Genomic DNA, 15,675 nt, shown 5'->3' on the forward strand with positions numbered 1-15,675 from the left:
AGGGAGCATGGTTGAAGTTGTATTTTTCTAATTCCTCTCTAAAATTTGTCTAATGAGGTGGTTTAAGGAGCCTATTACAAATGCTCTAAGATTGGCAAAACTACTTTCTTTTCAACTGTTGCATATAAATGATTGTTTAAATTATTCTAAATTAATCTAATCCACGAAAAACGGAATTCAAATTTATATAGAATAGAACGAACTTACTACCTTAGATCGACTAACCTAATCTAGATTTACCTGTTTGTTTGGTGTTTTATACGCTAGTTTGGGCGTCATGTTTCCTCAAACGAGGATTTTAATTAGAATTTAGTACCAATAACTTGCCTCAACGATTTATGTTGGTGATTTGCCAATAGGCCCAACACCACACCGGAGCATATAATTTGCTTTGATTGTATTGTATTATATGAGATGAGTACAAGACAAAAACGCAATGCAGTCGTTTTTCAAAGCCATTTATCCATTTGCTTGGGCGGGTGGCCATCAGAGTCTATCACATTCACATATTATTGAAAATTTGAATATGGAGTTGTTGGAGTTGGACCTCAAGGCTCATGGCCTCCTTGGGCCTTAGCTAGTAAACAGTAAACTCAATCAATTCTAGTATTTTATCTCTATCTCTGTCTCTGTGTGTGTGTGGAGCGACCAATGGCAGCTAAAGCGTTATCGTCCCCTCCACACCCACAGCTAAACCCAAATCCTCACAGTTATCCATCATCTCGTCCTCTGAAAATACTCCAAGTCAAAGCCACGAGAGATGTAACCCAGAAGCAGAAGCAGCCATGGCGGCTGCTGAGTCAAGTTTCCTCAAGAACAAGAGCCAACAAGAAGAGACAGCTGCAGGTTGTTGGTGCCTTGAGCTCCTCCCTTCACGACTGCGAGTCCCTTGTTACTTCCTCTCTACTAGTCTTACTGCAGGAACCACCATCATCTTCATCATCATCATTGTTTGTGGTTGCTGCAGACAGCGTGGGTTATTCCTTGGCCAGTTACTACACTTCCTTGGGTCTCTTCGTCCTCTCTGTTCCAGGCCTTTGGTCCCTCATCAAACGTTCTGTTAAATCCAAGGTACGCCATTTCCGCTGCAATTTCACTTTTTACATCAATTATTATATTATATATGTGCCTGAACCATCAATTTTTCCACTTAAACCAAGCCAAACCATCATGGACTTGGGCTGATGCTGAGCCTGAAATATGTGTTTCAGGTTGTGCAGAAGACATTTATAGGTGAAGAGAAGAAGGCACCGAGTCAGGTCGCAGGTGAAATTTTGTCATTCTTCACTCGCAACAATTTTGTGGTCACTGATAGAGGAGAGACAATCACGTAAGCCACCCACCTTATCCTCCTCCTCCTCCTTAATTATTTCTCTCTCAACTCTCATACATACTAATACTATTACTAAGATCACTATCTATGGCTATCTTATCTTATCTATGCAATATTGAATAATGATATAAGTAATTAATTATATATAGTCTCCTCCTCCTGTCCTGATGAGTTCATACAGAACAACAGAACATACTCATTGCATTTTAGTTCCAATCCTGAGTCGCATGAAGATGATTCTGAATGCCAGCCGTGTTTGGAACTGGAGGAGGCTGCCTGCCTGCCTGCCTGCAACTAAGATAGATAGATGGTTAAATTTGTTGTTGTTTGCTTGCTAATTAAGGAGGAGTTGTGTACTAACATGACATCTATTGATATGCTCAATTTTTCTGTTGATCTTGAATGAAGGTTTGAAGGCATGATGGTTCCAAGTCGAGGCCAAGCTGCATTGCTTACTTTCTGCACCTGCATCAGCCTGGCAAGCGTAGCTCTTGTCCTTACAATAACTGTTCCAGATGTCGGCAATAATTGGTTTTGGATCATCACCTTAAGTCCCTTGGCGTAAGTGCAGCAGCAGCAGTCACCCACCCACACTCTTCCTCCTCTCTCGCTTTTTTTCTTCATACAATGCTTTTGGTTTTTGTTTTGGCTAAGGAATTCTCTATCAAATCTCTCGCATCTAATGTTCCCTTTTAAAAATGGAACACAGGGGAGCATATTACTGGAAACGGGCATCCAGAAAGGAGCAGATCAAGGTCAAAATGATGGTCATAGATGAAGACGGTGCACAGTCAGAGATCATCGTTCAAGGGGATGACCAGCAAGTAGAGCAAATGAGAAAGGAGCTTCAACTCAGTGAGAAAGGCATGGTGTATGTTAAGGGCATATTCGAGAGATAATAACCGTGTGGCTCAGGCTCGGGCTCAGAGAGGGAGACTACTACTAGAAAGGAAATGAGGCTCTTCTTCTATTGGCTTGGATCCTAATTTAAAGATTTTAAGATGTATACACAATCATAATATTTGACCAATTATATAGCTGTGAGCTACTACTATTAGATTGATTCAGTTGGATTACAAATTCTGTCATGCACTTAGTAAGGGAAAAATTAAAACCCCTCTCTATCCTATCCCCCTTCAGGCTTTTAGGAGTCGCCAAAATTATGGTACAAACATCTCTATCAATATCCTCAGATCAGATCCCCAACCCCCTAATGCTATAATGAACGAGACAGAGAGCGCCATAATGCAATTTGGTAACAATAATAAGCCTCAACAGATAACTAAATAAAGTTTCCTCGATTCATAAATAACCAAATAAATAAATAAAAACATCCTCAGCTCAGCAATGTTTCAAACTTTCGAAACAGTTCATGCTCAGCAAAGGCCAAGGCAACTTATTGAGAATCCATAGCAACACCACCCAGCAAGAGTTAAATATCCCAGTTACATAATATTTCCAGACATCCCAAAGGGGGAAGAGGGCAAAAACAAAAATGTCTGTAACAAATCTTCGACATTATCTGATTAACTTACGAGAGAAAAAAACCTTATCCCAGAAACAACCGGTTTGCTAGAGAGCAACCCCAAGGTTTTTTAACCAATCAATAACTTGTTCTCTTCCAAGAAGGTATATGTGGGTACCTCCAAGTTGTATGGTGCTGGTCCCTTGCGGATCCTTCCAGAAACATCATAGTGGGAACCATGGCATGGGCAAAACCATCCACCAAAGTCACCAGCATTTGGCAAGGGAATGCAACCCAGATGTGTGCAGACCCCAACAACAATAAGCCATTCTGGGTTTTTGACCCTCTCAGCATCTTGCTGGGGATCACGAAGAGAATTAACATCTACACTATTTGCCAGCTTGATATCATCGTCAGTTCGGCGCCTGATGAAGACTGGCTTTCCACGCCACTTCACAGTCACAGTCGCACCTGGTTCTATGCTGGAGAGATCAACCTCGAGCGAGGCCATGGCAAGAACATCCTTACTGGCTGACATGCTTAGCACAAACTTGAGGACAAGCAGACGAATCAGAGAAGCATAGACAAACCTACCACCTGTGAGGACAAAGTAGGCAAATGCCCGTTTGCTGGGGTCACCTGGAGGGTAACGCTCATGATTGTAATCATCATAAACTATCTTCGAAGTAGGATTCTTAACAGCTGCCACAGTTGGAGGAACATCTGGAACTAAGTTGTTGTCCTTTGATGGGGTCAGTGAATCAGAAGCAAAACCTGAAGCAACCAATTCATTCAGAACAAGAGCAATATGACATAGAAAGCCATGTCTTATATGTATGGTTTAATATAGACTTAAATCATTACTTAAAGAAGTAAATTTTAGAACAGCTATTAAAGACTTCAAATAGCCACTAACATTCAGACTGGAACTTGATGCTTCATGACCTTTTTTCTTGGTCTTCCTGTTCTTTTCTTTTTTATTCTCTTTTCCAATACGTAACTTGCAACTTCAAGATCAAAAGACCAATATACATTATTATTTGTGAAGGCATGCACCTCTTACAGAAAGAAAGCTAGAAGATACTCTACATAATTTCAAAGTTCATTCTCTTATTAAACACAAGTTTGACAAACAATCAACATCAAAATAAGGCAACCTAAACTCTAATGAATCAATCCATTATAGGTAGCAAATTATATTCAGAATCCATGGGAGCTAAACATAAACTAACATATTTATTGTTCAGCTCAGAAAGATTGCACATATGATACAAACACAAACGCAAGCACAATATCAAGCTCAAAACACAATTGCACATTCTCGGAAGCCAGACTATCGAAAAGCCCAAAAGGAAGTGATAAAATTTTGATGAATTCCTAAATAGATATTATGGGGGAAACCCTAAATAAGCATTTGCCAAGAAATAGGGAAGAGGAATGAGGGAAACCCTAACCTCTGGAAGGAAGATAGAAGTCAGTAGTGAAATAGATGGATCTGAGGTCATTGGAGGAGTCACGGCCGTCGATGAGATTCCGAGACAGGACAGAGGAGGAGGCAGTGGCGGCCTGATTGGGCCTCCATGGCGACGCAGACACAGAACAGAGCCTCCTCGCCGCAACCCTCAACATCTTCTTCTTCTTTTTCTTATTAATATTAATATTATTAATATTCTGATTCTGGGTTAAGGTACAAGCCTTGCGCTGCGAAATGGTCGTGTTTGGGTTAGCCCAACAAATGCAGCGAGTGCTGTGGAGAGAGATACAGAGAGAGAGAGGGATAGGGATAAAATAGGCAAACCAAAATTTCCCAGGCGATGGGATTTTGGGAACATGGGGGAAATGAAATGACCGTGTGGTCGATTTATTTGGCAGGTGGCCCTGATTTTGGCACGTCATCATCACATTTACTCTGTTTTTTTGTTTGTTTTTGGGCTCAAGTATATTTCTGATCTCATATTTACTTTGAAGACTTGGATTGGGCCGAGTCATCCTAAAAGAAAAGCGTGAGAGATAGAGGTTTGGGCTCAATTCAAATCCCTGATTGTCACTCCGTCGTCGAGGACTTTTGAGCTTGACAAAGACTCGCAAACAAAAAGCAAAGCATCACAGAAAAAAGAGTAACAGAGAGAGAGAATGGAATTGGAAGTGGAAGTGGAAGTGGAAGGAAATAGTGGGAACGAAGAAGAAAGCGGCATCATCGGAGGAGGTGGTGGGAAAGTAAATTTATCGGCATCGGAGATAGAGTATGTGAGCTACGAAGGAGAAGATCATCTGCCGCTGATAATGGGGCTGGTGGACCAAGAACTGAGCGAGCCATACTCCATCTTTACGTACAGGTACTTCGTGTATCTGTGGCCGCAGCTGTGTTTTCTGGCATTCCACAGAGGCAAATGCGTGGGGACGGTGGTGTGCAAGATGGGGGAGCATCGCAACACATACAGAGGCTACATCGCCATGCTCGTTGTCATCAAGCCCTACAGAGGAAAAGGGATTGCTACCCAACTAGTTACCAGATCTATTCAAGTCATGATGGAATCAGGCTGTGAAGAGGTACGTCGTGGTCTGCCTGTTCTTTTCTTTTTTTGTGTAATTAATTTCATAATCTGTTGTTGAGAAATTGGGGCTTAGGGTTTTCCGCTAGAATTTAACGAACGAATGAATGAATGAATGAATGAATGTGATTCAGGTAACACTAGAAGCAGAAGTGACAAATAAAGGAGCACTGGCGTTGTATGGGCGCCTTGGATTTATCAGGGCAAAAAGGCTTTTCCGGTACTACTTGAACGGGGTTGATGCTTTCCGTCTAAAGCTGCTGTTTCCCCCCCGCCCAGACTTACGCTCCCAGTCCCAGTCCTCCCCACCTTTACATTACAATGTACATGAATGACTCTGGATTCAGTTTTGACCCATCAGGATAAGCTCCTTTCTTTCTTTCTTTCTTGTATTCTATTAACTTGTTTTGGAATTCTCTCTTTCATTTCAATTTTCAGATGAGATGTATCTTCATTACTACTAGTACCATTTCACTTCTTTAATCCTTTTCCAAATAATTCTTTTCTTTTCTTTTCTGTTTTTAATTGTCTTTTATTATATCTTTGCTAAGTGATAAGCTAGATTAACCAATTGCTTGCTACTTGATCAAACAATTCAAAGCTTGAGGACCAAGTTTAGGTTTACAAGGGCAAAGAAAGGAACTCGTGCAATGCCATTCAACAACAAACACCCTGAAAAAGCTCCAAATCCTCTGCTGCTGTGATGTCAGATGCTAGGATTAGATCTTAATCACAGCAAAATTATAATTTGTTTCTATAGTCTCTTTCTTGAGATCCTCTGCTTAGGAAGGGTATTTCCCTGTACTTATCGTCACATCATCCCTGTTCCCTTGACATACATGGAATTTGTTTACTCAAATCTTCAATCAACCAGACTCTTTTTTAACACATAATGTACCTTTAGAAATCCAAATTCCCTTCCCACCATCAAGAATAAAAGATAAATTTCTTAAGTTTGTGATTAGTGACTCAAATTTTACGGTCCCAGTGCATATTTTTTGACACCAGAATTATCAATATAAGGCTAAGATGAGAAAATATTAAATACTTAATCGTGGTCTTTCTAATCTTTCTATCTTTCAAGAAGCAGTATATATGTATTTGAGAAAAGAAAAGAAAAGGAAGTTATGAAATCCATTTGCTTACGAATATGATACATATAATAATGCTATTAAAATCTCGTACATATCATTTTATTTTTTAACCATTAAATGGGGTCCATGTCTCTCTAAAAAAAGAGGAAGAGTTACATATATATATATATATATACTGCAAAAATAAGAAAAGGATAAAACGTTTACTTGAGGGCCAAAAGTCCACGGGGTCCAACCAAAGACCACCAATTCCAAACATTGCCGTCAAGTTCCTAGTTGTGTTTTGACGGCAACTCGAACGGCTCGCTCTCACTGTCGGCAGCCAAGCCGAACCCCAAAAAAGCACCAAAATCCGAATCATTGTTAATTTGTTTGTTTTCTGATATTAAAAAAATGTACGTTTCTTTTATTTTTGGTGCATAAATATAAAAATCCTTTTTACTTTTTTGGATGAGGCAACAAAAAAAATTCCCAATTTTATTTGCAAAGTTTGATCCCAAAAAAAGGTGAACTAACTTGCTAATAATTCGTTTAGGTGTGGAATTGAAATTTAAATTTGGTGATGACTATATATAATCGGAGGGTCACTCTAGTCATTTGCATAATCCATGCTATTTATATTTTAATGGAATAATTGAAAATGTTATGAAGTCACATTGGGTAGGTTACAAGAGAAGTAATTAATTTATAATTATACTCAAATATGTCAAATAAAAAAAAAAATCTCTTAATAATATTTACAACTCACACCAACACGCGTTACTTCACACATTTACTTAAGATCCAAAGTTTCCAACACATACTTGTCTCACGTATTCATACTTATTTATTTCCTTAGCTTTACTATTATGCCTCTTCATAATATAATGTTAAAGGGGTTAAATTGTTAATCTAAACCATTAGGAGATGAATTGTTAATATGTATAACTTACAGTTATTGATTATATTAAGATAAAACAAATACTTAGGGTTTGAAATCCTGATTGTACAATAATTACCACAAATATCTCCTAACCGTACTAGGAGTGTTGACTCACGACAACATATAATAATTGCATCCATATAATTTTGTAGATTATATACATATGACAATACGATAAAGAATGAGAGAAAAAATACAGATTATTTCATTAGACATATTTAACTAATTATTTTTTAGTGTATTTGGTGAATGTGATTAAGCATACTTGTTGATTGTTTGTAACTAATTTTTCTTTTTAAGGTAGGAGTTGGTGGTTGTAATGTATAACAATGTATTATATATGTTAATTACAAAATGCATTATATCATTACCCCTTACTCACTGAAAAGGGTGATAGTTGTTTCGATCCCTGCTCTCGTACGGAGTCACCACTTTGGCCAGCACTTTACCCCTTACGGGCCGACCCGGTGTGAGCGGGGATTAGTCTGGGTTGTGGTTAAGGTTTAAAGGTGCCACCCATAGTTGGGGCCCATCCAGGACCACCTCGTAGTTCAAAAAAAAAAAAAAAAAGGGGTGATAGTTGTTTATGTGTAATTACATTTTATGTTCATGTCTTATTATAGTCCCTTTTGCTAAATTGTGTTGTGTTTGAGTAGAGACCCACATATATTATAAATGGAAGAAAACTAAATTAACTTAACTTTGTTTCTAGTTAAGCAATCACTTACATATTACTTATAAAAAGTAAAAATTCACTTAATTATAATACTAGACTCTTCGCATGCGCTTCCACGCCTACGAGAGGCTTTTTTTTTTTAAAAAAAAAAAAGGGGGTTTCACTAAAACACCCAATCCTAGGCATGTATTTATAAAAAAACCCACACACTATTTAAACATAGAAACACACCCAAAATCCATCATTACACACACTCAAAACCCATTTATAAACACACCCAAAAAATATACAATTGTTGATTTTGGGGTTGATTTTGGGTGTGTTTCTATGTTTAAATAGTGTGTGGGTTTTTTTATAAATACATGCCTAGGATTGGGTTTATTTATAATAATCTAAAAAAAAAATTATTTTAAAATTAAAAAAGATAATGGGTAGTTGTGTTTCATAAAAAGAGGATTCATTATTTGATTTTTATTTTTATTTTAAATTTTTTTAATATGAAAAAGTGTGAATTTACCATATTATCCTCATTTAATTAGTAACTTTAATTCTTAGTGTTTGCATTAACCAAGGAAAATTTATGGTATTTTGAATGTTTCACCATTCTCTGCCTTTTGTTTTATATATATATATTAACACAAAAATCATACAAGATATATTAGGAAATAAAGAAATAAAAGGATTTTCTAGAGAATTGAGACCCGGGTGCCACGAAATAAAAAGTCTGACCCTTCCTGCTATTACTCGTTAACACGACACAATATCACTGTTCCATTCTAACCCTTGCTGGCTGCAATGCAACAATCAGGTCAGGATCAGGAATTGACGTAACCTTGGAGCAAACGGACAAGCTGAGTCTCGAGCCAAGCCGCGCCCAAGCGCGCGAATGAACCATTCAATGTGAAATTAACGGTTCCGCGAAACCACACTCGTCTGATCTTTCTCTATCTCTCTGCCCTTCCTCTCTCCTATATGCTAAAGCTGTGTGGGCGTGTGTCTCTCTCCCCTCTACTCCTCAACCCAATCCGATAATACGAAACGCTCTCCCCCCCTCTCTCTCTCTCTCTCTCTCCGCATTAAATAGAGTATTCTTAGCGCAAAATTCCCAATCTTCTTTGGGGTTTTTACTGTGAATTTACTGCAAACCTTCGCAGCTCTAATTCGTGGCTTTCTATTGAGGCCAAAGTAACCAGATTTTTCAGGTATTGCCTTTTTCTTTTCCCTGCTCTATGCCTTCATTGTTAGGGTTCCGGTTTTCTATTTCGACAGAAGGTGCTTGACTACGTTTCTGGGATATTTATCCCTTTTCTTGAAATTTTGATATGAGGTTGGTTTTTCACTTATGATTTGATGCCTAAGTGGGTTTCTGATTGTCAGGAAAATTGTATGGGTGTTCGCGGATTGTGTTTTCCATTCATAAGTTCCTGTCGTAATATTCTTATTTTTTATTTTTTTTAAATTTGTACGGATTTTAGGCACGTTTATTTCATATGCGTGCAGTTACTTACTTTAATTCTTCGTGTGCAGTGCAGTCCTTAGTTTAATTGTTTGTTTTCTCTTGTGGATTCCTTATCCACTTGCTTGTTTCTTTGTTTATCTCTTTTGAATTTATAAAGTTTCTATTCAAAAAAAAAAAAAAAAAAAAGAAAAAAAAGAAAAAAAAGAAGGTACAGTTTGAAGGTGTTTGAGTCGCATTGTGGTTTCTGAGGATTAAATCCTTTAAGTAAATCTTGCAACCCTATTATTTTTGGTAAAATCTTCTATTAATAAATTGCGTTTGGACATTGGCTGTATCTGGATAGCATAGCTTACTCCCTTAAGTGCTTTGCAATTTACATGAAAAGTACGTGTACATTTTCAGACTCTTAGACTGACTCCAGTTGTGATTTTGTTCACAGTTTAGGTCAAGTTATGAGGCCTTTTGTAATTATGAATTATAATGTACATGCAAATACTTGATATTTTCTCTCAGGTTGCATTAAAAATGGACGACATGTGTTAGTAATTTATTGAGGGAGCTTTTTTGTTTTTGACATCTTGTGCCAATGGCGGCTGATCAACGGAGAAAGCGATTAAATGGTGCTAGCATCATCGGCTGCAATTCTAGGGAGCAACATAAAGCAAAAAAGAAAAATATGGGATTACTTAAAGATGATTCAGACATAAATTCTCATATTTCTCTTGAGTGGGATGGAAATCAGAAAATGGTGGTTGCCAAAAGCGATCAAATTGGCATAAGCTGGAGAGATTTGAGGCCATTTATTGATTCTACTTTCAATAGCCACAATATTTTGGCAGATGTTTTTGCCGTTCCTGAGGGAATTTATGATTTGGAAGATTTGGAAGATGTGCTTTCATATGAGGTAGCTATAAATTTATGGTTATCCACAATTATGTATCTAAATTATGTTTTATCTCTGATAGATGCATGTAATATGCTTTTTGTTTAAACAATGATGCAGGTTTGGCAGACTCATCTGTCGGAGAATGAGAGAAATCATCTGATGCAGTTTCTTCCTAGAGGACCAGAGGCAGAGCAAGTTGTGCAAGCATTGCTTTCCGGGGATTACTTTGACTTTGGAAACCCTTTTCTTAAATGGCATGTATTTTTATGTAATGTTTGATTTTGAGGATAAAGTGACTTAACTTTTTTTTTTTACGCTCGCACACAAACACATGTTCTTCACGCAGCCCCTTTCCTCTTCTCTTCTCCATATTTATTTCTGTTACTTTGAAAGTGGCTGCTTCAGCCAAATTCAAGTAATGAAATATAAAACAAGAAGATGTGGATGATTTGTGTGTAGTTTTGTATAACCTTTTCGTTTCTTTTTTTTTAAAATTTATATAGATTAAATAAATGTTGCACTACAGAGTATTACTTTTGTTGGATTAATAAAAAAATTTAATTATTTCATTTTACTTTTAAGAAAATAGGATACATGGGATTGAGAACTGTCTGATAGTTGTACCATTCTGTTAGATCACGGAATTTAAAACAAGAAACTTTTTCAAATTTCTTTTTGTTACTATTTTTGCAAACACGGGTTGTGGGTGTACTATATCCCAATTTTAGATGTCTAACATGAATGAAGGAAAGAGCTTCTTTTGTAGTTTTATGAGTTTTTGATAAATAGCTCCTTTTAGTGTCTATAAGTTAAATCCATAGTGTGCTGATGATTTTATCTGGAATATATGCTTTCAGGGGTGCTTCACTTTGCTCAGGTGATTTCCACCCAGATGCTATTCTCTGCAGGGAACAGTGTCTAAATACTGATAAGAAAGCATACTACAAGGAGTTGCAGAAGTATCATAATGAGTATGTGAAGCTTTCCCAATTTTTTGTTTAACATATATCATTTTTGAAAGGTGCTTTTGGGCTAATTTATATGGTCACAATGTTTTTATGGTTTTTTGGTAGTATGATTGCATATTTACTGAAGTTGAAGGAGAGAAGTGCAAGCTGTAAGGATCCTGAAAAGGAAATTGTGCAGAAAATATGGAGGTTGATGCTCACTGTTTTGTTTTAATTTCTTATTTTGAGTTTAGTAGATGCCAAAATATTCCCTTCATAACATGCACAAGCAAGTACCATATGGTAATGAGGAGAAAGTTTTCTTCGAATTGTGCTTTTCCTGTTCTCTAACAGTTATTTGTTCAGACTGCTTGGTCGTTATCTTATGGGTGTTATAAATTATGCAGGTCAAGAAATGATATGGAGAAAAAAATATCTTCACACGCGAATGAATCCAGATTCCGTGATCATGAGGAAAATGCCACAGTTACATCTGAATCTTGTTCATGGGTTGCAGATGAGAAAGCATGTAGTAGTGATAACCAGATTTCCTCAGTGGTCAAAGGGGGTAAACTTCAGAACAGGTAATACAGCTTTCTACATTTAGTCATACCAGCGCATCTATGTGCCCCAGGTTCATTTTAGTTTTCTTAAATTGGATACCAACTTGGCTACTTTCTGTATGTCTAGTTGTAGTTTCTATGATGATTTCTGCTAGTGTATCTGTCATCTACTTACTTTGAACTGGCATGCAGAATCTTATAAGTTGCTACTGTGTCAGGATCTATGAGAAAGGCTTCATAAAGGACAAAGGTAGAAATGTATTGGTTACAGCAGATGGGGCAGTTAATGTAGGAGCAAGATCCAAAACAGGAGACAAGCTACGTAAGCGTAATTTCTACAGTAGCGACGGTGCTAAATACATGTCATATGTTAAGGTTGGTGTTGCTTTGGTAGTAAGTAAATTTTTTCGATGGATGATGCCTCGGTAGCCTAATCAGTCACCTCTCTCTCGGCTAGAGTTTTAGGATCAGTCATCACTAATTTCCAGGTTATAAATGACCTTGTTGTTTTATTTAAGTGATCCTGTATTAAACTTAGATGTCCAGACGGCTTCTGGCTTCTGAGTCTCTGAGACCTAGAATTGTCAAATTTTTCCTGTTAAGTGGACAAATAAGTGAACTCAACCAGAAAAAAGTTCTTGCACAATATTCAGGTGTTAGGATTTGAACACTGTTCTGTTTAGAAGTCATTGACTATAAGTTGTTTATTTGGACGGGAATTTCTGCATAATTGACAACAACTTAGCAGATATTTACTTCCTTAACCCAGTACAGATACGAGACACTCCTCTCTCTCTCTCTCTCTCTCTCTCTCTCTGCACACAAACACACACACAAAGACATCCTTTTGCTCTATACTTGTTACTTTGGGTCATGATATAGAATACTCTAATTTTTATGATGCTCTTACTGATTGTGCGCTTTTAACTATTTCAGATTAGCAAGAAACAGTATGAAATTGTTAAGAGTATGAAGCAGTCTGGCAAAAGCATTCAGTCCAGGTCTCTTAACCGGGTTTTAGGTAACCTTGATAGCTTTGATGTACAACCATATGAAGTCTTTGTGGAAGAAGAACAGAAGAAGTTGCATCAGCACTGGTTAGTGTCTTGTGAAGTAAACACATATATTTTAAGACTCTGGAGAAACATTTGATTGTCTGCCTCCTTAAAATATAGTCTGATTTATATAGGTTGCAATTGGCAAATAAAGATCTCCCAGCAGCTTATGCAAATTGGAAAGAAATGCATCTACAGAGGCGGCAAATGACAAAGTCTTTGGAGAAAGACATGAAGAGGAGGCTAGAGTCCCTGGTGGAGGTTTGTGATTCTGCCCTTATGTCCTCCCCCTACCTCTCCTCTCTTCTGTTTGAGTGGATGTATCTTTATCAACCTGATGGTCATCCATGCGTTTCTTAATAAACCTGTGTCTTTATTGTTGCATGATATCGCTGGTTTGTGATGGGATGTTCAGGATGATGGAGGTGATGAGAACCATGAGAGCTTGCTTCAGGGTGAGATAGATATTGAAGCAGAAGACCATGAATCTCCCTTGGAAGATGATGACAAGTCTGAACCTGGCTTCCCACAGGGTAATGAGTGCAACCCCATGGACATGGAAGATGATGACAAGTCTTTGCAGAAGCTTACTAGTGGTGATGAGTGCAACCCCACAGATATGGATTCAGAAGAACATTCCAGTACTGAATCAGAGAATGATTCAGAAAAGCATATCATTACAGAATCAGGTCATTCTCCTCCTAATTTATCTGAGTACACGGAGAATCTGAATACTGCAAATGATACGGTAAGTCAGGGAGCCCAGTTATGTGCTCGTGGAGATGTCTGGAAGCCAGTTAGCATGCCACATTCTTACTATGATTCTACTGCAAGCCATGAATATTCATCTGCCAGTGAGTTATCACTTGCACATCCACAAGTTAATGAAGAGCAACAAACACACTTAGTTGCTCTGGAGTCTGACTTGCCTGTGGGAGATACTGGGAAAGATTTATTGCACAGACAATCAGAGAATGGTTCCTTCAGTTACCCAAACCAAGATCGAAATGAATTGCTTCAATCTCTCTTTAAGGGCCAGAGCATGTTACCCTACGATCATGAGCAGAAACAGACTGGGTTGGATTTCCGGCCACCAACCAATGTGTTTACGGGAGAGGGTCAGTTTCAAGGGCATTTTGAGGAGCAGCAACACCAGTCACTGCCTCTGGAGCAGGCACATAAGAGAGAGAGTGAGGTTTATATGCAGCAAAACTTACCTGAGCACATTTACTCTGATGGAGGTAGATACTTAATTTCAAGGCAGGAACATCTGACTCCAATCAATGCGCAGGATTGGGCTGTCAATAGTGTTCGTATGCCAGGACCCCCCCAATCTAACTTAGATGGGGGAGAAATGTTGAGCCATAACTGGTTTTCTGGAGAGCATCAAGTTCATGGTGGATGGTCTGCGTCAGGTGGTACTAGTGTCGCAAGTCAGAGCATTGGGAGTGGAACTAATGCAGATCAGAGCTTATTCAGTGTTCTATCTCATTGTAACCAATTACGTTCAAGTAGCCCTTATCATCCAGTAGCCTCCACTGAGCAGTTCATTCCCCCTAGGAACTATGGAATGCCAGGTGGGGTTACTCCGAGGATTGGAAATGTTTTACCACAAGCAGCTCATGCACTTGATTACTTGGGTGGGCGTGAAGCAACTACTTCGATGATGCATGATGGGATGCAATGGATGAACTTACCTCATCAGAACTCTGGTTTACGTGATCCAATGGGGAAACCATTCTTGAGGTCGTGGAACCAATGACATTGTTCTGCCATATTGGGTGAGAGTTCCAATATGTGGTTTGGTTCAGTGGCAGGGCAGGACAAGAGTAGTGAAAAACCAGATGCCATGTAGAAAGGAAAAGGTGACTTGCTATACGGTTCAGAATATTTTGAGATTCCGTTGGAGGGCAAGAGATGTGAGGTTACTGGAGATTCACAGAAGACGGAAGTGCAGAGCTGGTGATAGGTTTTTGTACATACCTATACGAGGGCCAACTCTACACCATGTATATATGTTAGATGGGCAGACAGATAGCAGGGGAGTCATGGAATTATTGGACAATTCCAGGTATCTCTAATTTGTTATAAATTGAATTTTTATTTTTCATTGGGATTTCTTTATCCTTTTGTGTTCTTGAGAGAACTTTTTCTATAATTTTGGAGTCTTTTAAGTTTCTTTAGAGGCAAATGCTTTTATATAATCAATCTCTCTTGAATACCATTATTTTGGTCGTGGGCATTTCCAAACTCTCTCTCTCCCTCGGTTCCTCACTGTCTCTTGTGGAATGTTGAGTGCTTTTACCAGTCATCTTCTGAAGCTAGTGTTTTGCAGTGTTTTTAACAATGAACTTCCAAGAAACTGTATCAAATTCCACTGAATAATGCTGGATTCCAAGCTGTAAACACATGAAAATGAATTATGAAGATGTGGCTGAAATCTGAAACGTTTGGCTTTTGCTCTATCATCTATGGAAGTGTATCAAGTATGGATGGATTGCATCCAACACCGAGGAAGGAAGGAAGTACACTCCCTCCTACCAGCAGCCCGCAAGCATAAGCGAACCCATTTCTGTTTTTGGTCCATTTGGATTTGATTTCACCAGAAAAAAAAAAGTTATGAAGATGAAAATGGGTTATTGCAAAATTCGGCAGGCATAGTTTGTACCTAAAGCTCTTTCTGGTTTGTAAGGGAGCTGCTATCCTTGTGGTGTAGCGTTGCC

The 15,675-nt window shown here is 38.3% G+C and overlaps 4 protein-coding genes across 4 annotated transcripts; 3 read left to right on the forward strand and 1 right to left on the reverse strand.

Annotated features, from left to right (window-relative positions):
- Nucleotides 1-558: 558 nt before the first annotated feature.
- On the forward strand, nucleotides 559-2,413 carry CCB1 (cofactor assembly of complex C). The gene is made up of 4 exons (XM_021967284.2): nucleotides 559-1,071; nucleotides 1,212-1,330; nucleotides 1,742-1,894; nucleotides 2,043-2,413. Exons 1-4 carry the CDS (start codon nucleotides 652-654, stop codon nucleotides 2,230-2,232), a joined length of 882 nt encoding a protein of 293 aa, XP_021822976.1. The 5' UTR covers nucleotides 559-651; the 3' UTR covers nucleotides 2,233-2,413.
- Nucleotides 2,414-2,612: 199 nt separating this feature from the next.
- Nucleotides 2,613-4,637, reverse strand: LOC110764338 (cytochrome b-c1 complex subunit Rieske-4, mitochondrial). Its single transcript, XM_021967283.2, has 2 exons — nucleotides 4,253-4,637; nucleotides 2,613-3,572 (listed from the first exon to the last, which is right to left on the reverse strand). Exons 1-2 carry the CDS (start codon nucleotides 4,425-4,427, stop codon nucleotides 2,929-2,931), a joined length of 819 nt encoding a protein of 272 aa, XP_021822975.1. The 5' UTR covers nucleotides 4,428-4,637; the 3' UTR covers nucleotides 2,613-2,928.
- Nucleotides 4,638-4,825: 188 nt separating this feature from the next.
- On the forward strand, nucleotides 4,826-5,833 carry ATMAK3 (Acyl-CoA N-acyltransferases (NAT) superfamily protein). Its single transcript, XM_021967285.2, has 2 exons — nucleotides 4,826-5,348; nucleotides 5,485-5,833. Exons 1-2 carry the CDS (start codon nucleotides 4,932-4,934, stop codon nucleotides 5,683-5,685), a joined length of 618 nt encoding a protein of 205 aa, XP_021822977.1. The 5' UTR covers nucleotides 4,826-4,931; the 3' UTR covers nucleotides 5,686-5,833.
- A 3,129-nt stretch (nucleotides 5,834-8,962) lies between these two features.
- LOC110764387 (nuclear factor kappa-B-binding protein) lies at nucleotides 8,963-15,176 on the forward strand. Its single transcript, XM_021967353.2, has 10 exons — nucleotides 8,963-9,244; nucleotides 10,015-10,405; nucleotides 10,505-10,641; nucleotides 11,245-11,358; nucleotides 11,461-11,544; nucleotides 11,742-11,918; nucleotides 12,116-12,272; nucleotides 12,834-12,994; nucleotides 13,087-13,213; nucleotides 13,368-15,176. The coding sequence occupies exons 2-10, from the start codon at nucleotides 10,088-10,090 to the stop codon at nucleotides 14,712-14,714; spliced, it is 2,622 nt and encodes an 873-aa protein (XP_021823045.1). The 5' UTR covers nucleotides 8,963-9,244; nucleotides 10,015-10,087; the 3' UTR covers nucleotides 14,715-15,176.
- Nucleotides 15,177-15,675: the final 499 nt, after the last annotated feature.

This window comes from Prunus avium, chromosome 3 (assembly GCF_965620075.1).
Source record: "Prunus avium chromosome 3, drPruAviu1.hap1.1, whole genome shotgun sequence".
Classification (NCBI taxonomy): Eukaryota; Viridiplantae; Streptophyta; class Magnoliopsida; order Rosales; family Rosaceae; genus Prunus; species Prunus avium.

Coding starts and splice junctions, on each gene's coding strand:
- CCB1 (XM_021967284.2), top strand. CDS start 652: ATGGCAGCTAAAGCGTTATCGTCCCCTCCACACCCACAGCTAAACCCA. Junction 1,072..1,211: donor AACGTTCTGTTAAATCCAAG/GTACGCCATTTC, acceptor TATGTGTTTCAG/GTTGTGCAGAAGACATTTAT. Junction 1,895..2,042: donor ATCACCTTAAGTCCCTTGGC/GTAAGTGCAGCA, acceptor AATGGAACACAG/GGGAGCATATTACTGGAAAC.
- LOC110764338 (XM_021967283.2), bottom strand. CDS start 4,427: ATGTTGAGGGTTGCGGCGAGGAGGCTCTGTTCTGTGTCTGCGTCGCCA. Junction 3,573..4,252: donor CTTCTATCTTCCTTCCAGAG/GTTAGGGTTTCC, acceptor TGGTTGCTTCAG/GTTTTGCTTCTGATTCACTG.
- ATMAK3 (XM_021967285.2), top strand. CDS start 4,932: ATGGAATTGGAAGTGGAAGTGGAAGTGGAAGGAAATAGTGGGAACGAA. Junction 5,349..5,484: donor TGGAATCAGGCTGTGAAGAG/GTACGTCGTGGT, acceptor AATGTGATTCAG/GTAACACTAGAAGCAGAAGT.
- LOC110764387 (XM_021967353.2), top strand. CDS start 10,088: ATGGCGGCTGATCAACGGAGAAAGCGATTAAATGGTGCTAGCATCATC. Junction 12,273..12,833: donor AATACATGTCATATGTTAAG/GTTGGTGTTGCT, acceptor TAACTATTTCAG/ATTAGCAAGAAACAGTATGA. Junction 12,995..13,086: donor AAGAAGTTGCATCAGCACTG/GTTAGTGTCTTG, acceptor TGATTTATATAG/GTTGCAATTGGCAAATAAAG.